Raw genomic sequence first — 19,995 nt, 5'->3', positions numbered from 1 at the left:
ATTATTCGTGTGTGTGTGTGCTCATGTGTGTACATATAGACTTAAATTGTGATTGTCTTTGTGATATTCAATTATAGTTGGCCGCATACAACTCCGAAAGATGTACACAGCAGCAGGGCTAGTGAAAATGAAAACAGGTGACCCCTAGGTTGCCCGTTACAAGGGAAATCTCAGGTGTTGAGGATGAACGATGGGGATGAGTGAGAAAGGCAAGCATGCAAAACATTGCCAAAGGGGCTTTCCACTCCCCAGAGTGAGCTGCCATGCTTTGAAAAGTAATTGTTAAGATCTATTCGAATTTCAGCCAGGATCCAATCTACAGGGAGAAATAATCCATCACGCTGATATGATACCATTGGAGGGCGAGAGCCTTACAGCTTAACAGGATGGACTGTTTACCGAGCTGCAAAGGCATCAGTTTAACTCCTGCTATCCAAGCATTAAATTGAACAACATGGAAGCAAGCATTCTTATTAGGCTGGAGGGAAAAGACCTTTCAGAGCCAGTGGAGGTGGCTTTCCCTGAACTTCTACGGCATTTCTGAGTTGCCCTTTACAATATGGTTTGTGTAGAAATTCTTCTACCCTCCTACCAGACCTTATCCTGGTGTTTTCTTGGCAAGATTTGTTCAGAGAGGGTTTGTCATTGCCGTTTTCTGAGGCTGAGAGTGTGGGACTTGCCCAAGGTCACCCAGTGGGTTTCTATGGCCAAATCAGGATTCGAACCTTGGTCTCCCAGTATCCTAGTTCCAACTTCCAAACCATTATATCACACTGGCCCTCTTTTCTTAGATTTACTTTATGTTACATAAATAGGGAAGAGATGTAGTACTTTATCTAATCCCATAACACTGTTCTTTCATTTGGAAAAAGGATCACTTTTAGTGTGAAAGTAACATTTTAGAGGTATATTGGCAGCAGCAAAGAGTGTATCTGCACTGCACAGTAATAGTACTTTGATACTACTTCATTGTCTTGGCTGCATTCTACATGATACTCACTAGGGTTTGTACTGGGTGAGATAGGATTCTTACCATTACCCTAAACTACAAGCAGCAGAATTTGGCTTAGAGTTCTAAGCACTTTCCTAAACTACAAATCCAAGCATTCTGCAGGACAGAGGCATGACAGTTAATGTGGTAACAAACTACTATAATGATGGAACATAGATACCAGAGCTTGGAAACATTTTCTACTCCTCAACCAGTTTGGGGGATTGGCCATGCCAGCTAGAAGATTCTGGGATTTGTAGTCCAAAAAAAAGGCGCTTAACTCAAGTAGATAAAAAAAAAACCCAGCTTTTATTCCTACTCACATGGCTAGCAGTGGCCATTTTTGAACAGAAACCCCTGGGAATTATAGCATCTTATTTCTAAAGGGTTTTTGTTTTGGTTTGTTTTACAGAAAACAGTAGTTGCTGCTACCAGAAAACACTAGAGAATGAACGAAGGCACAAATAAATAAATACATATTTTCAGAGAAGTATTGTCTGAAAATGTTTGGGTCAAAACTTTTGTTGACATCAGAGAAATGAGGGTCATGCATATGCTAAGGAAGACTGACTCTAAAGAGAAAAACTTTTCACAAGTATGGTGTCCTCAATAAAAGGACAAGAATGGGATGGGAGACTAAGGTGGTTAGGAGTGAAAATTATCCACAATCAAGTTTATGTGAAGTTGAAGGCTTTCATGACCAGCATCTATAGTTCTTTTGTGGCCATGTTCTAGAAGAGTTTATTCCTGATGTTTCGCCTGCATCTGTGGCTGGCATGTTCAGATTTGGGAGAACTGTCACTTAAGCAACTTCAACTAGAGATCTGGCATTGTGCCGATTCTCACTAGTAAAGAAGGAGCAAGCAAAACAGGAATGGTATCCCCTACATACCACATAAATATGCATGTGTGTGGTGTCTTTTTTTGGCAAAATACTATCACTTCTGGAAGGCTTTGAAAAGCCTTTCAGAAACACTGTACATGAAACGCTGGACTTATCTTCCATTAAAAGGAGAGCCAGACTGTGGCTCTCATACTTTGGGGCAATGGATTCATGCTGGCTGGAGGATTCTGAAGTTATTAAGCCAAAATAATTTTTTCAAGCTTTGTTTTTGCCATGCAATAAAAACAGAGGGAAGCCTGACCAACGTAGGGCTTGTTAAGGACAGAAGAGGGAAGTTGGCTCTTCCTTTTCCAGATGGCATCAGCAAAATTTTACTTTCTCAATCATACATTCAGTCATCATGGTGCTGGAGAAAGCCTTATGGCTCATCTAATCCAACCTTCTCTGGGATGCATAACCTCCAAAAATTACAATGCCTTCAGCTGAGGTCTGTCCAGCCTTTTCTGGAAAACCTTTCATGAAGAAAAATTCACCATCTACATAGAGATAATCAATTTTACTGTGAAATCACTCCCATAGTCTCTAGTGTTCAACTTAAATCTACCTTCCTCTAGTTTAAATCCATTAGATCTCATATTATTAACCTGTGGGTGCCCAGAGAGGTTTCTCTTGAAAATCAAAGAGCAGTTTTGGAGAGGCGATTTAAAAAAAAATCAGAATCATAGCAAGAAGATGATCAAACTCCCATTATATACAGGAGAAGATATGCTAATGAATGAATTTGAATTTGAACAAGCCCCCAAATGTGAAGATTCATGTAAATCTGGGATTCTTCACAACAGGGTTACCAATTCTCGAGAAATACATTTATTTATTTATTTCCAATATTTTCTAATATTCTTCCATCTCTAGTCTGGGATCCTACCAGAAATAAGAAGCCAGGGGGCGGGGGAGAAGTAAAGCATTAATAACAGCAAACAACACCAAGCTTTGGAAATCCAAGAGCATCCCTCCATCCTATTTACCCATCCCCATCCCAAAAGTCTCCTGGGAAAATCAAAATGCATTATTTGTGTTATTGCTCTTAATGGCATCCGTACCAGATGTTGGCAATCAGCAACAATACACATCAAACACCTTTCCCCTCATTTCTTAAAAGGACAAGAGAATTTGTGATTAGCACTTCTGGTTATTAGCTCCTTGTGTCTTATCTTCTCCTTTATGGAATGCCTCCTTGACTATGCCTTTTGGAAAATAAATAGCATGGTCAACACATGGCAAGGGAGTTCCATAATTCAGTGAGTACCTGCATGTGATAATGTCCCATTTTCACTATAGATCCAATAGTTGGTCTGAGAAACATTGCTCTTTGCAAAGCTATGCATGTTTACTTGGAAGTCAGTCCCACTAAGGTGCATCTACACTGCAGAATTAATTTAGTTTAACACCACTTTAACTGCCATGCCTCCTTTCTATAGACTCCTGGGATGGGTAGTCTGGTGAAGCACCAGCACTCTTTGTCAGAGAAGGCTAAAGATTTTGTAAAACTACAAATCCCAGGATTCCCTGGGATGGAGCTACTGCACTTAAAAGTGGTGTCAAACTGCATTATTTCTACATTGTAGATGCACCTTCAGTTCTGTATGTGCAATGGGGCCTCTTCTCCACATGAGGATCTTTGTTTATTTCATTCTTCTAGATGAAAATAAGAAAATTCAAAGATGTTCTACTTGCTAGATGAAATTTGGGGGGGGGCAGGAGGAGGAGGAAGAGGAGGAAAAATTATAGCACAGTTAACTCCCCCCCCCCCCAGGAATATCTCAACATGGCATGATACTCCAGTTCATCAAGGATGAGCAGAATTATGGGTTTTACATCCTAAACAAAACCAGAAATTAAATGGGTTTCTAGATGCAGAACCTGGCATGCCCAATGTTGTGCAAAAATGTATCCTCTTTTGTCCTCATGCTTGTGATAATGCATACGTGATAATGCATAAGAGTGGGTAAAAATGGCCCTCAGAGCCATTGGGGGGCCCACAAATTTGTGGATTTAAGTATACAAATGCCTCACTCCCTAGGGTTGATTTCTAGTTTATTTCTTTACTGAAAAAAAATTCTTCTAGGCCTAAAACTCTGCAAAAGTATCCCGCATACCCTCTATGAGGAATGAAAGGGGTTTTGATTTTTTTTTCCAAAGAAAGAAGTTCCTATTTAAAAATTATATCAAAGGTTGGGTTTACAGCAAAGGAGGCAGCCCTCTCAAGAGCCACAGGGGATCAGTATCACCTGCCAACCCATAGTAGTTGCACACCTCTTACTTGTTGTGCACTAGCCTGGTCCTACTAGCCTGGTCTTTCTCCTACACAGCGTCCACAGCAACACTGGATTTTACACAATGCCTGGGATGGCTAGCCCTGGACTGCACTTGGTTCAAAATGAAGACAAGATGGAAGCTGAAATACATGCCCCGAGGTAAGTCAGGACTTTCTGCTTAGTATTCAAGTCAAAGGCAATTGGGACACAGGACGTTTATTTTGGTTCTTGCCTTGTATGCTCTTTTCTGAGCATAGGAGAAAAGGGGCTCAGCACCCGGATAAATCATGCCAGGTCTTTCCCATGCAAAAACCGTTTTCCCGGGGGAGGCATACAACTTCTTATGCAATTATCATTGTCAGAACTTCCAACAGAACATTTTCCCACAGGGCTGTATGCCTCATCCTTACTTCCTCCCTGAAAAGGGCATTTTATTAGGCTGACATGCTTATCCAGGTGATGAAATAAGCTGCGCAGCAGAGAGACAGTGCTTGGGAAAGTTACTTTTTTCGACTATAGTTTGGAGGATAGAACTGAAGTGCACAAATGGGCAGTGGGGTTTAGGGGCTACTCAAGCAGGCAAGGAAGCCTTTACATGACAGATTCCACATGCATATCAGAACTTAAATGAGCATCTGATATCCTGCATTGGAAGATGTATCATAAAGTTTTGCACAGATGGAATTATAAAAGGTCTCCCAGCTCACCAATATCAGTGTTCCTGGCTGCTGTAGCTTCTGCTCCATGGCCATTTAGTAGCCACTTGATAGTGGAGGGCATCAGGGAAGAAGTGTCTGACTATGTCCCTAAAATTAAATGCAGAATGCTGACCATCATTCTTGGACAACCAAAATGGTGAAGATCTGAAAACATGCCTTATGAGGGAGCTGGGGAAGCCTGGGGAAGTGAAGGTTAAGAGGTGACATGAAAGCCCTGCTTAAATATTTGAAGGGATGTCATGTTGAAGATGCAGAATCTTGTTTTCTGTTGCTCCACAGACTAGGACAGGGAACAACAGATCCAAAGTAGAAGAGATTCCACCTAAACATGAGGGAAAACTTCCTGACAGTAAGAGCTGTTTGACAGTGGAACACACTCCCTCGGAGGGTGGTGGAGCCTCCCTCTGTGGAAATTTTTAAACAGAGGCTGGATGGCTATCAGTCAGGAGTGCTTTGACTGTGTCTTCCTGTATGGCAAAAGGGGCTTGGACTGGATGACCTTTGGGGTCTTTTCCAACTCTGTGATCCTATGATCTACCAGGACCAACAGCAGTGTTTCAAAAGTTTTGGCAGATTATGGCCCTATACAGATTGACACTTTGGGCTGGCATGGGGAAGGAGTCAAGGAATACTGTCCTCATGATGTACACCCTGACTCCACCTTCAGGGTGCTGTGATGCCATGCACTGCTCCACATGGCACACAGTGTCACTGTGCTCCCCTGGCTCTGTATCCATACAATGCAGTGCCAAAGGAGCACCACATAGCTGCGCCCTTTCCAGAGCGCAAAAAGGAATCTCTTCTTGTGGCTCCTTTTTGCACCCTGGAAAGGCCGGATCGGGGCCACAGCATGAGGTTGCCATGGCCCCAATCTGGATAGGAAAGGGGCGACTGCAGGCTGCCCTTTTGGGGCTGTATGTACACCTCCTATGTCTTCTTTTTTTGTCTGATTATAAAGACATAGCCAGATGCTTGCCATCATTCTCCATTGGCCACAAAATGGCCACGGAGTGGAGACTGCAGCAGCTAAAAGGTGAGTTTTGGAATTTGAACCCTGGTCTCCAGATTCATAATACAACACTCAAACCACTACATTAAGCTGGCTCTTGAGAAGAACAAGAGAACTCCACAACAACAAGCCAAAAAACAGGGGGACCTAAGTTGCACTTACAATGGTATCAGTATAATATAAGCCATCATAAACCACTATTTAGATAGCAGTCAAGACTCTGGACTGGAGAGTTCCTTAAAATTTCACCTCAAGCAAAATATGGAGTGAACATGAGGATTCCCACTCCCAGGGGAAATATATGAGCTGTACTGCTGTTGGGAACAGTTCTATTTTGGATTTCAACACCCAGAATCCAAGCCATTTTAGCCATGCAAGTGATGGATATGGGGAAATGTAGTTTAAAAAAACCTTTCCTAGATGACTTAGACTAGCAATAGTTCACCTTTGTGTGATTGTGCATGAGAGTTCTCTGCATTTGGGGCTAAAGAGTATGGAGAGAAAGTTTTGTTTAAACCCAGCTTGCCACTGTGTTTTGTTACTGAGGAAAACTCAAAATTAATTTGCTGGTCCCCCTTGGATGATACATTTGAATGTAGGGTGCAGTGGACTGGAAAATGTGATGGGGAAAGACAACACCATTGGGAAAGCTGCCCTCTTTTTTTTTTTTTTAATGGCATTAGCGATTACATCGGAGAGAAGATAATTCCCAACAGACTATTTGTTGTATCCAAAAAAAAAAAAAATAGATTTCTGCCTTAAGTCTCAAGAGGTACAATCTAATAGTCCATTTCAAAACTTGACCACCACTTTGACATGTTGAGCTGAGCCCAAAATGTTTTAATGTGAATCTATACATTTCTCCATTTCTGTTCGTGCCCAAAGTCCACAGAGTGAGTGAGTAGGAGGATATCTAGCTCCATTAAAGATGATTAGATTTTTGCCACTGACTTCAATGAGCACAATCCATTGTACCAATTACCGTCTGAAAATTATCACTGCAGTAACCATAGCATTTGTACCTTAAATGCAATGTAGCTGGAGGAATAATGTGTGCTGTCGCTCTGGTGTTTTGCTTCAATGGTAAGTTTCACAGTGTTAACGTTTGCTATCTAATGGACTGAAAGGTTCTTCCCAGCTCATAAATGGATGTTGATTCTTTTTTCCCTCCCTCCTTTCCTCCCTTTTTATTTATTTATTTTTAAAGCGGTCTCTTTAGACTATTTTTGACCTGTAATTGCCAACATCTGTTCAGGATAATCATCTACAGGAACCATCATGCACAGGGTTGTTTTGCCATCTCCTCTACCTTGCCATGCAGGTCAAATATGTTAAACACGAAGGCAGAATGGGACCTGTCCATAGATACGCCAAGGGCATGTTTATTTTCCCCATCAATTTGCTTTCAGAGAAAACTCCTTTGTCAATTTGAGTAGAAAAAGAGAGAAAGAGAGAAAGAATAGCATCCATAACTAAATATCTTTAGCACTGAGAAAGACAACAGGAGATGCATTCAAATTCTACTAAAAGGAGGAAATGGGAGAAGGTGGGGAAAGGATATGACCCCCAGGATACTCTTCTTTACAACCAAGGAGCTACTTGTCACTCAGTTGTAGTGATGGGGCTTGTGTTGAATACTTTTCTAGTGGATTGAGCCCATATTCAACACAAACCTGCACTGCTGATTTGGACCAAAATTACATCAGATCGAATGATAATGATGAAGAAGGGCAAGATGAATCCTTCCCAGTTCCTTACTTGCTTTTCTCCCAGCCATAAATGGTATTTAATTTGAGTTTAGCTTACAGATTGGCCAGATAAGTACTGCCAAATTTACTTGAGTAACTATTATTATTAATTTTTTTGGGGGGGGAATTGTGTGTTATTCTTGTTTTATGTTTTTATACACTGTAATTTACCCCAAGCAGTTCTCATACTGGAGATCGCTTTTAAAAACATCTAAATTTAGTCTTCCAACTACCCACATTTGAAATGTCTGACTTATTCCCAGGATGTATGAAAACAGGGATGAGAGGATGGACACGTTAGAAGCCCACAACAAAAGAAAGCTAGGAGGGTTCGGGGGAAACATATGAAAAAGTATTCTATTGACAGGTCCCCATTCCTTACACTCATCCATTCCCAAGTTAGGAGCCGATCATAGTTAAAGCCACGTTCTACTGACAGCCATTTTGCTACAGGGAATGGTGTGGAAGCTTTGCTGAGTGCAGTGGCCCAAGTGTTTAACCTGGTATTGTTCTTTTCACCTGAAACGACTGAGATTGTTTTCAGCGCCCGGAGAACTCTGAACGTTCGTAAGGCTGATACATTGCCCAGGTCCACAAATTCAGTTATGTATCTGCAAACAAGGGAAAGTCACAGACAAGAAGAAGACCGTGACAAGAACGTCAGCAAAGTAATGACAACAGAAGAGAGAAAAACAAGAGAAAGAAGGGAGTGGGGGTGAGGAGGTTGGGGACAGGAAAAAAAGTCACTTGTAGCTGAGAACAGATATGCAAGAGTCCGGGATTCTCTTACCTGGAATGTACGCAATTGTTTTTAAATCTCTCCATACCCTGAAATTCCAAAGTATGGAGATTTTACCTAGTTTTGTAAATCCTCCTACAAACCTGTTGGATTAAACCACAGTTATTTGGAAATACAAATCATGGAAAACACACATACCACTGGAGACTGCATGAACATTGGGTTGTCTGATTCAACTCAGGGTGGTGGGCTTGTACCTCCTACCTTCACAAAATGCCTTCAAAAGAGCCTCTCTAGCATGTCATTAACCCAAAGTTTTGTGCATGGTATATCTTTCTGGGTCATGTTCTTGGGCTTGTGGTCAAGCCATGCACAGAACACCAGCCTGGTCTATTAGCCATCACAATGTAGCATTATTCATTTTTAAATTCCATTTATATTCCAGTTTTTCTTCCACAGTGCAAATCATTATAGAAAAGGTTTTCAAGGTGTCCTCCCATCCAGATATAAATTTGTCCTAAACCTATTTAGCTTAAGCCTTTGAATATATTGACAACCCCTGTTGAAATCAGAGGGCATCGTGGGAAATCACCAGTATTCTGCGCCACCTATGGAAGAATTATGAGGCAGTCTTTGTTTGAATAGCTTTTCATGTACCAGCGGAAACAAATTGTGCTCCAATCCTATCCCTTTGTGTATACTGTGCATATAAGGATACATCTGCACTGTAGATATAATGCAGTTTGATACCACTTTTACAATTTTGACTCCATCCTGCTGAATCCTGGGATTTGTAGTTTGACGAGGCCCAGTGGTTTTCGGCAGAGAGGGTTAAAGACCTTGTAAAACTACAAATCCCAGAAAGCCATAGGATAGAGCTATAACACTTAAAGTGGTGTCAAACTGCATTATTCCTACAGTGTAGATGAGCTACGCTTAAGTGCCTTCTGCTAGTGATGTAAAGCTTTCCTTATTTCATTCTTGCATGAAATGAGCAAACTAGTTTCAGAAGTTTTCTCCTCACTGATTCAAATCATCAAGTTTCTGTGCATTTTTTCTATTTTTTTAATTTGCACTTTTTTTGGCAAAACGAATCTTTTATGCAAAACCCCTCCACAGCCAACAACCTTATTTTGCTACAAAAAATGTGCATTTTGCACAGAATATACTGTTTTTTAGAGAAAATGTTGGGGATTTTGTACAACATTGTTGTTATTATTTGCACAAGTGATTTTTCTGCAAAGAAAAAGTTCTCCAAAATCTTGAAAATTACACAATAGTTGACAGTTTCCTTGACAGCTTCTCTTTATATATCAAAATTTCCTTTCTTGTCAAGGGCAAGAGATTTTGCAAGTATCCTTTAAGTCCCTGTCCTCCAGATATCAAAGGCCAAGTTATATTAATTGCATTATGTTTGTTACATCTAAGCATGGTGCCTGCCCTGTAAACTCTAGTCTTCAACTGTGCAAGAGATCTTAGCCCTGGGAAAGATAGTCAACATGACAGCAAAACCTTCAGCTATCCCCACTACAAAGCTATTGAGGTTAGGGTGGCCACTTGCTTTCAGAGTGCATTGATTGAAAAAGCGCAGAAAGTTCTCTTCCATATCCGAGAACACGCTAGAGAGCTACAAGTGCTACTACCTGCTCTGAGTTCACTGTGTTCCCCAATGAGTATCCCAGGTTCACAGAGTGCTTGGACTTGTTCCCAGCAAGAGTCACAAGACACTGATGAAAACACATTGACCAACTATTAAGAGACTTCTAAGGAGGCAGGCTGAGCATCCTTCTTGGTGGTAATTTTAAGACTGTGCTATATTAACTGCCAAAGCTCATTCTTTTAGACGAAGCCCCATCCGAATCTGTGTATCTGCTGAAAGGGGGTGCAGAAAAAGAAGGGGAGATACAGGCCTTGCTCTTTAGGGCCAAACCTGTGGAGTAGTATGACGTTAAGGGCTTTGCTAAGAATTCCACAACTGTGGTGATGTCAGGCATTGTGGGATCTCAAAGGCCTAACTCCATACAAACAAATGTGGGCTCATAGAATCAGCAGAATGTGCATAAAGGTTGAATCACCAACCTCCCCTTGAATGAGTGGGTCTACTTTAGTTGGAACCAGTGGGGTCACTAGAATTGGTGTCAGCCAGTGTGCACAGGAAAAGTTCCTTACCCTCTCCCACTGGCCTGGCAATTGGCACATTTCTTGCCTTTCCTTGTGTATCACCTTCAAAGTCCTGTCTGCATTAACCAGGATACTCCAGGGTCAACCTGGAGTATTCTGGCCCTGGAGTTGCCCCGACCATCCCAGTTACAAAAAGCCCCCTGTTTGATGCTGGGCGACTGTTCTCATGTGGTTCTTATTGTGCCACCTGGTGCACTGGTGCATACCCAGGAACATATCAACTTTGTTAACTGAGGTATACCTGCATGATTCTCCTTCTCCCCACTTTTATCCTTACAACAAGCATGTGAGATAGATCAGGTTAAGAGAGATGGAAGAGCTCAAAGTCACCCAATGAGTTCAATGCCTTAGGGGGCACTAGAGCTTGGATAGCCAAAGTCCACTTCTCCAACCTAACAGTTATAGCACACAGGGCCTGACATTAAGCAACTTGTTCAGCAGGAGTCCACAAACCCTATCCATCTGAGGTGACTCTCATAGAAAGTTAAGGTTAAGCTGAGTCAATCAGGGAGCTGATCTAAACTGGCCAGAATACTTCAGGCTGCTCTCAGAGTGTTCTGGTCCTGGAGTTGCCCCAAATTCCCCCCATACGTTCACTCTCTGGAGTAATGCCAGCTAGCGGTCTACACATGTGTGCTGCTGGACCACCTAGCGCCACCACTGATGGGACACGTTATTCCCTCTGAGGTCAGAAATGAGATGCTCAGCATCCATCACATGGCTGGATGCCTTGTTGTGGATTCAGATGAACTTACGTGTGCCAATAGTGGCAGCACTGGGTGGCACAGCAGGATGTGTGTGTAACAGTCGCCTGGCATAGTTCCAGAGTGCTCTGGATTTTCCTTCAAAATACAGAGCAAGAGGTGAGATTTTTCATTTGGATTTAGCCAGGGATAGGCAAATTCGATGAGGAACTGGCCTTCCCTTATGAAGACAGCATGCAGTTGAATTGGGGCTTTGTCCCCACATCGTGTAGACAGGTCATGGTGGGAGTGTAATTGGCCTGTGTAGATATGCCCTAAGTTTCATTTTATGCACCATTACCTGGGAGCAAGTCCCATTAAATTCTATGAGGCGTTGTTCTAAGTAAACATGCTGATGTCTGCAGTGTAAATGTTACAGACAGTTGCAAAAAGGTGCACCAAATCCTATCCTGAGCTTTGGGGAACTCATCAGTGCAAAGGGTCGCAAGTTGCTTCTAATGAAAACAAACAAGGCACATTGGTGGCACCGACAGTTTTGACTGTCAGATAAAAGAAAATCCTTGAAAGTGTGACCATAGTAGGTTAAGAAATCCAATGGGAAGAGAAAGTGTTAGATTTCATTGGCATTTAGCCATACACTTGATAGGCCTAGAGGATATCCTAACATTTGGAGTCGGCAACCCTTCATGTGGCCTGATTAACACAGTAGGTTTCAACTGCCACTGCAGCGAAGTTAATGAGACCTTGCCATTAATTCCTGATGGAACCAGCATTTAGCTTAACAAATGTACTGCCTGATAATGGCCCAATTAATCCAAGCAACTGTTATGTGGGATGGGCTATGCAGATCTAAAGGTTTTATAATAATCTATGAGCATTTCTTGACTTTCAGACTTAGTGTACATGCAAGCCTGTAGCTGAGGGTGGAACATCACTGGATAAAATGGAGATCCCATGTTGAATACCTCCTCCGTCTCTGTAATGTCAAGGGATGCACCTACACTGTAGAAATAATGCAGTTTGACACCATTTTACATGTCATGGCTCCATCCTACAGAATTCTGGGGTCTGTAGTTTTTCAAGGCACCAGTATGCTTTGGCAGAGAAGGCCAAAGAACTTGTAAAACTACAAATCCCAGAATTCCATAGGATGGTGCTACAGTCAAACTGCATTATTTCTACAGTGTAGATGCAGCCTAGGACAGGCCAACCTCTCCCATGTCCTGCCATCATTATGGTTCGCAATGGCTGCTGTTAGTCAGGAGCTGGTGAAGCAACCCATTACAACTGAAAGAGAGGGGAGCTGGATAAGGGGACATCATTTTTAGCAGTTGTTGTTTGCCTTCAAGTCATTTTTGACATTTGCCGACCCTAAGGTGAACCTATCATGGGGGTTTCTTGGAAAGATTTGTTCGGAGGTGGTTTGCATTGCCTTCCTCTGAGGCTGAGAGAGTGTGACTTGCCCAAGGTCACTCGGAGAGTGGGAACTGAACCCTGGTCTCCAGAGTTGTAGTCCAACACTCAAACCACTATGCCATGCTGGCTCTCATTTTAGCAGTAGCTCTGTGTCTTTAGCAATGTGCTCTAGTGTTATGCCACTTTCTACCATTTCCTATTTCTTGTTATGATTTTGTGTGTGTACACACACACACAGTATTTTAACTGGAGTTCTGTAGACTATACAGGGACGGCTAAGGAAATCAAGCAAGTGGTTTTATTTGACAGTCTCCTAAATCAGTGGCAGTTTAAGACTAGCCTGGTGCTGGTATTGTTGGGTAATGGGGCATGTTCAAATTAGTGTCCCTTTTTGCAGTGTGTGCTATTGTGATCCTACCTACAGCAATAGATAGCACAGTTTCATAAAGGGAGCCGACTTGCCACTTTATTCTTATTGCTGTTGCTGTTATCACTGGTAGATAGCACTGCAACTACTGTACTGTTATTCTCCTTGCTACAAGGAGAAGGATTTTGATTAGTAAATACTGTAGAGGATTTCCCCACACCTTATTTTTATATGCATATAAAACATGAAATTTAAAACTTCCTTATGACAAGACTATTCAAATGGAGGAGTTCTTTGTGGGAATCTTGTGCCTTTTTGGTCAATAATTGCATGTCCTTTCATGCTTAATGTGAATGTGTGCTGAGCTACAGAAAGGGAAAAGACACTTATTCTGTACAGAGACTTTTTGCATCAATTATGGTATGGAAATTATAGTAGAGGTAAAAGTGCTCAGCACCTTCCTATTGCGTTGGAAGTAAGAGTTCTCACAGAGGCTGGGGAATCCTTGGTGCACTGCTGTGTTGGAACAACCTGTTTCAACAGAAACTGAGATAATGGCAAGATTCCTTCCCCCTGTCAACCCTGTTTGGTTCTGACTTGTTCTTTGAACCTAGTTCCTGGACTCATGGGGTTAGAGTATGAAGCCAATTTACAAATCTTAAGGAAAGAAGGGATGTTTAGCCTGGAGAAGAGAAGGTTAAGAGGTGATGATAGCCCTGTTTAAATATTTGAAGGGATGTCATACTGAGGAGGGAGCAAGCTTGTTTTCTGCTGTTCCAGAGAACAGGACCCAGAACAACGGATGCAAGCTCCAGAAACAGAGATTCCACCTCAACATTAGGAGGAACTTCCTGACAGTAGGGGCTGTTCAACAGCGGAACACTTCCTCGGCGTGGGGTGGAGTCTCCCTCCTTGGAGGTCTTTAAGAAGAGGCTGGCTGGTCATCTGTTGGGGATGCTTTGATTGAGAGTTCCTGGATGGCAGAATGGAGTTGGACTGGATGGCCCTTGTGGGCTCTTCCAAATCTACGATTCTATGATTCTATGCCGTCCCTGCATACTTAGGGTTGCCAGATGAAAAAAGGGACAAGCTCCTCTACGTTGTGTAGTAGTTGGTTGAAGATGGAATTTCAGCAGGCGTTTCACATAACCATTAAAGGAGGTGGCAACCTTGTCCTTCCTTTCATCTGGCAACCCTACCCTCAACAGAAGCAAGATCTAGTAGCACTCATAACAGTGAGGTGGACTTGAGTCGATTGGCACGGACTTGATGCGGAGTCAAGCCTCTTCAATGACTCGACCTGGACTCAACTCAGCAATAAATGACACACTGACTCAACTCAACTTGAGATTTGTATATTTTTAGCAACCTGGAGTAAAAGACTGGAGACATGGGGCAAAAGACTGGAATACATCACTACTCATAACACCCCCCTCCAAAAAAAGATTAATATCCTTAGTCTGCATGTTTAAGATATGCCTTGTTCCAGTCAAACAGGTGTGATCCAGTCACACGATTCACAGGAGTTCAGGGATTTTGTGAAGGGTGCAAAAAGTTCCTTAAACTCTGCAGAAACTCTGGGAAAACTCAGTGCTCTAAGGTCCCTTACACCTAGGATCTTCCTGTAGCAGAAGGTCATCTGCTAAAGACATAGGAAAGGGCACAGCCTCCAAACTTTGTAAGAAAGTGCACTTAATTTTAAAAATAGCATGTGGGGTTTGCTTTTTTCCTTTATGCACGTACCCGCTCACAACACTCACTGTGAAAACTGCGTCCAGGCTATAAAAGCTCATTTTGTCCTTTTGAAGACGGTGGGCATTAAAGCTTATGGCACCCTTACTTAAGTGGTTGCCAGAACCACTGCCAAGAAGTATTTAAAAGGGAATTGACAGGCCTTTTTTTAAAAAAAAGCCAAGGCAAATGGCCTGGTTGTCGTGGCAATGCCCTTTCCCATACCGTTTCTTTCCCTTTTCTTTCTAAATGTCTTTTCAGTACAATTACTTTCCTTTCTTTCACCTACTGACCACCACCCCCTCTTTTGCTAGAGCTTTCTTTGACTTTCTTAGGTTGCGGTGTCTTTTGCTCTTTGCTTTGGATGCTCCTATTTCAGTTCCCGTTGGCCGGCCAAGTCAGCAGCTGTCCTGAATAGAGTGCCTTTGTTTTATTTACTGGAGGGGATGGGCAGACTTTGAGCTGGATAATTAAGAATTTGCTTTGAACCGAAGCTCTGAGGTTGCAAGCGAGCCTGCTGCCAGCAAGGCAACCATCTTGCCAAAGGACCAAGCAGGCAGTCCACCTAATAGGCAAGTCGGAGCATTGCCAGAAGCCACCGACAGACAGGGAGAGGGGGGAAAAATGACCCAACTCTGCTGTGAGACATCCAGGCCAGTGGCACATTCTGAGTCTAATTGGGACAGGAGCCACATGGGCCTCCCTTGTCTCGTGCTGGGCTAGCCCTTGCTATGATGGTGCCAAACTTCTGCAAAAGGCATACAGCTGCATGATGTCTCTGTGTGGTTTTTATCAAGTGCTCCACAGCTTCAAAAGCATTAAGACGGGAGCAAAATGCTAGAGCTTAGAACCTATCTACCATGCACTGGTGGCCTATGGTCTGAGCAGAGGGTCCTCCTCACCAGGCTATTTTGGGCTGAGATACACCCTACATTCCTGGCTTTGCTATCCTTAATTTTCTAGGATTGCCAGACTGAAAATAGGAAAAAGGTCTTCTTTAACTGTGTCTGAAATGTGTGTACCTTCAATCTGCCTGTCGACTTATGGTGATCCTATTAATTTTACCGGGTTTTCTTAGGAAAGGAAACCTCAGAATTGGTATTGTCAGGACCTTCCTCTGAAATCTAGTGTATAACGCCTTGTAGCACTTAGCAAGCAATGGCACTCAACATTTCTATACTGCTTCATAGTTAAATAAGAACTCTATAAGTAGTTTACACGGTATTAGCTGATTGCCTCCAACAAGCTGGGTACTCATTTTACAAACCTGTGAAAAGATGGAAGGCTGAGTCAACCTGCGGGTTCAAACTCACAACACTGTGGCTGCAGTATCAGCATTCAACCACTGCACCAACAGGGCTCCCTTGTATTGCTTAGCAGTCTCTCATTCAAGTGCTAATCTGGTGCCTTCAGGGTATCTGGACCCTAACAAGGGCCCTATACCTTTTACAATTATGTAGATGAGGGAATTCCAGCAGGTGTTGCTTGTCACACAACCAAGTAATAAGTAATACTTGCTGAAATTCCCTCTTCTACACATCTATTAATGGTATGTGTGTTTTTACATGGGCAAGACAGTGAAGGAGGAGTGTGTGATCTTCCACAGGTTGTCAGACTGCAGCTCCCAATATTTGTCATCATTAGCTGAACAGGCTGGGGCTGATGGGAGTTTTAGTCCAAAACCACCTGAAAGGTTGCATCCCCCCCCCTCTCTTCCTAGGTTATCATGGTAGGACCATAATAGCACTGGTCAAGATCTAATAGGCTATCAGGATACCAGATAAAGTGTAGGCAATGGTGTTGCATTGGCTGAAAGTATGTACCGTGGCCACAGGCATGGTAATGGAAAAGGGACAGCAGAGAAAACTGTCTCCACCAGGAGATAAAGCTGACCTGCTGCCACTATGCCCTGCTCAAAAAAACTGACTCAGATGAGAATAATGGGCCCCTGTGTTGACCTAAGTCACCAACAGGATTCCAGCTTCTTAATCTCTTACCAGTGGCATACCTAGTATATTTCACACATACCTCCTCCTCTCTTCAACAACCTTTTCTGGGTCTGGCAAAGTCACTGGTCAGATGGGGAAGAAGGCAACTCTCTTATGCGCTTTGAGGGTATGATCCAGATGTTGCTGGTCTGCAATTCCCAGCTGCCCTGACCAGCATAGCTAATAGTAAGGAATGCTAGGACCTGCAGTCCAACAATGGCTGGAAGAATACCTGATGTGCACCCCTGCTTTACAGTGTCACCTAATATAATTCTTGGCTGGTCTTTCAAATAATTTAGACAGATGCAGACTAAAATGGCTATTTTCCAATCATATTAAGCAGTTAGGGGATTCCATTTCAACAAAGATTGTTTGCAAAACTGGATGAAATCCAACCTATATACTTGAAAGAATTTCACCCCAGTCTCCTTGGTTCTGTATTAAAGCACAGGAGAGTCGGGGGAAGGCAATAGTAGCAGAAAATACCAACACTGATCTATGCACAAGAAGAAGAAAAAGAAGTACTTACGCCATGACAATAACACAAAAATCCAGCCAGTTCCATGGATCCCGAAGGAAGGTGAACTCTGTCATACAAAACCCTCTCGCCAAGATTTTTATCATTGATTCAAATGTGTAAATGCCAGTGAAAGTGTATCTGCAAGGGGTTAAAAGGTCCAAGAATAAATAAGAGTATTAGAAGGTGGCAGAGAATAAGAGAGGTCTTTGGGTTTGTAGCTATCATTTCAGCAACAAGTGAATACTTCGCATGTGTGAAATGGCCACCAGGAGCTCAAATGAATCCAGGATTTCATTTAAATCACCCAAAGGCTGCATGCAGCCCTCCAGTTTACTTTTTCTTACAGTCCCCAGACTTGGCCCAGACCACCCCAAAGCCTGCGTAAACTCCCCACTTGGATCATAGGCCTTGTCTGCATGGCCTGTTTCACATCCATTCTGGCACTGTTCTGTTTGGACAGCACACAGCCAAAGCTCTGGGTCTGATGCAGGCAGTCTGTCTGCATGTCTTGCACCAGATCACGGCAAAACAATGTTAAAACATGTTTTTTTAAACTTACCTGTTGCTCAAGACCTGAGGACCTGGTGCTCTCTGTTTCTGTGGCACAGTGGCCATCTGCACAGATGTACCACTGGGCTACTTTACACGTCTGCCACCACTGTGGGTCATTCGTTTTGAGGTCAAAATGAGGTGCCCAGCATATGACTGTCACTGGGTGTCATGTTCTAACCTCAGATACAAGTGACCCAAGGTGGCAGCAGATGCAGTGGACAGTCCAGCAGGACAGCTGTACAAAAAGTTGCCACATTGTGGATCAGGTAAAGGGGAGGAAATGGGGCAACTGCAGGGCCAAGATATTCCTGGTTTCCTCTGGATTATCCTGGCCAGTGCAGACAAGGCCATATTCAATTTAAAACCAGTGAATCACTCCTATTAAAAGCCCAACTTTTTCCTCCCCATCCCATCCAAAATCTCTGGACAAACTAGGAGGCTACAGCAAAAACGTAGCCAAGTTTTCACCACAAAATGGCACAAGAATGGACTTTTGGACTTTTTGAATATGCTCACCCCAATTTAAATCTCTAGACCTTGCCTCAAAATACAGCACTTTCCAATAGACATAGTTCACACATGCTCCTACAAGCTGGATGTATATGCATGCGTGGAATAGGTTTCAAATACCACTTCTGGGCTTGGATCCATTCACCAGGGGAAGGAACATGCATTGCATCCTGCTCATTCTTGCACTAGGTTTATTCTGAAGCTGCCCTTTGTATCCAAACACATGTACATAATGTAAGAGGTGGATGCCTAACAGCTGTGAGATGGGGGGATAGTGAAGACAAGTGAGAACACTGACATCCAGAGGAAGGCTATCACACCCATATGGAGGCAACCCACAGATTTTAGATTGTACTTTCAGTGCCTGGTTACCTGACAATTTTCCATTCAAACTACTCCATGTATTCGGTCCAGACAACCATGCCACAGAAATTAAAAAACAAACAAACAAACTGAGGGTTACTACTAGTCCACTTGAGCAGAAATAAAATGCCGTGAGACAAGATATCTCTGTAATGATTCCCCATCTGTGGAACTCTCTCCCAAGAGACAGCAGACTGGATTGATTTCTACTGAGCTTTGAACTGGCAGCCAAGACTATACTGCCTTCCACAGCCTATAGTCATTAAACCTAGGGTGGATTTTCTGATCATTTTGATTATTGTTACTGTTTCTAAAAATCTGTTTCAGTCTGTTCTGAGGGATGTTCTCACTTGTTTTTTCTGTTCTTATTTACTGTGTATTGCCTTGGGAGCTCTTACTAGCTCAGCGGTGATAAGCAAATACATTTGCTGGGATTGGGGCACAGGACCATCATGAAAGTGGAAAAACTGCAAAAAATTTTTTTTAAAAAAACTAACTTTATTTTTTTTTACCTGTGTGAAAACCTCTCTATGAATTTACTGGGTCCTCCAATGCAACTCTGTGGTCAACATCAACTAGAAGTTGAACGTAGAATTGTGCTGGAGGATGTACATCTCAGGCATGATTTTATGGGTTGATCCATTCCCCAGGAAGTAGATACAGAAGTGATACTTCAACTAGCCAAGAACTCCTTCATAGCAGCTTTTGTTCCACTTCTCTGCTATAATCAAGTCAACACTACACAAATTTTCACAGCCCTGTAACATAATGTCATCCTAGGCCAGGTATTAATCCAGAGTACCACGCTAGAACAGTCTCCCTAAACACGATGTCCTCTAGATGCTTTGCACCACAATCTTATCAGTCCCAACAACCACGACCATTGGTCAGGAGGTGTGGCAGTTGCTGTCCAAAATGTTTGGAGTACACCAAGGCTGGGGAGAGATGTTCTAGAGCAGTGATTCCTAGATTTTGGTTCTCCAAGTGTTTTGGAGATCAACTCCCAGAAGCCCTAGCTGACTTGGCCAACAGCCAGGAATTCTAGAAGCTGAAGTCTAAAACATCTGGAGGACCAAATTTTGGGAATCATTGTTCTAGACTCAGAGCAATAGCTCTCAGCCTTTGGTCTTCCTCCCTCAGAGGGAGCGATCAGGCAGACCCAGCTCCATCGGGGACAGCCTGAAGGACGAGACTTCTCCCTCCTTTAACTGTCACCTTGTATTTTGTATTGTATTGTATTGCAATTTTTACTGTACACCACTATGATCATTGTGGAATAGTGGTCTATAAATAAAAAG

At 42.8% G+C, this 19,995-nt stretch overlaps 1 protein-coding gene across 1 annotated transcript in view; it reads right to left on the bottom strand.

Annotated features, from left to right (window-relative positions):
* LOC121932863 (sodium channel protein type 5 subunit alpha-like) overlaps positions 1-19,995 on the bottom strand; it is a 345,269-nt gene that overhangs the window by 206,644 nt on the left and 118,630 nt on the right. The window contains exons 5-6 of the mRNA XM_042471901.1: positions 17,282-17,410; positions 8,146-8,237 (exon numbers count right to left, since the gene is read on the bottom strand). Coding sequence (XP_042327835.1) covers positions 8,146-8,237; positions 17,282-17,410 — 221 coding nt within the window. The remainder of the gene's footprint in view (positions 1-8,145; positions 8,238-17,281; positions 17,411-19,995) is intronic.

The sequence above is a fragment of the Sceloporus undulatus genome, chromosome 6 (genome assembly GCF_019175285.1).
Source record: "Sceloporus undulatus isolate JIND9_A2432 ecotype Alabama chromosome 6, SceUnd_v1.1, whole genome shotgun sequence".
In the NCBI taxonomy this organism is placed as follows: domain Eukaryota; kingdom Metazoa; phylum Chordata; class Lepidosauria; order Squamata; family Phrynosomatidae; genus Sceloporus; species Sceloporus undulatus.
The sequence above is the reverse complement of the archived record's forward strand: the minus strand, read 5'-3'. Positions and strand labels throughout refer to the sequence as shown.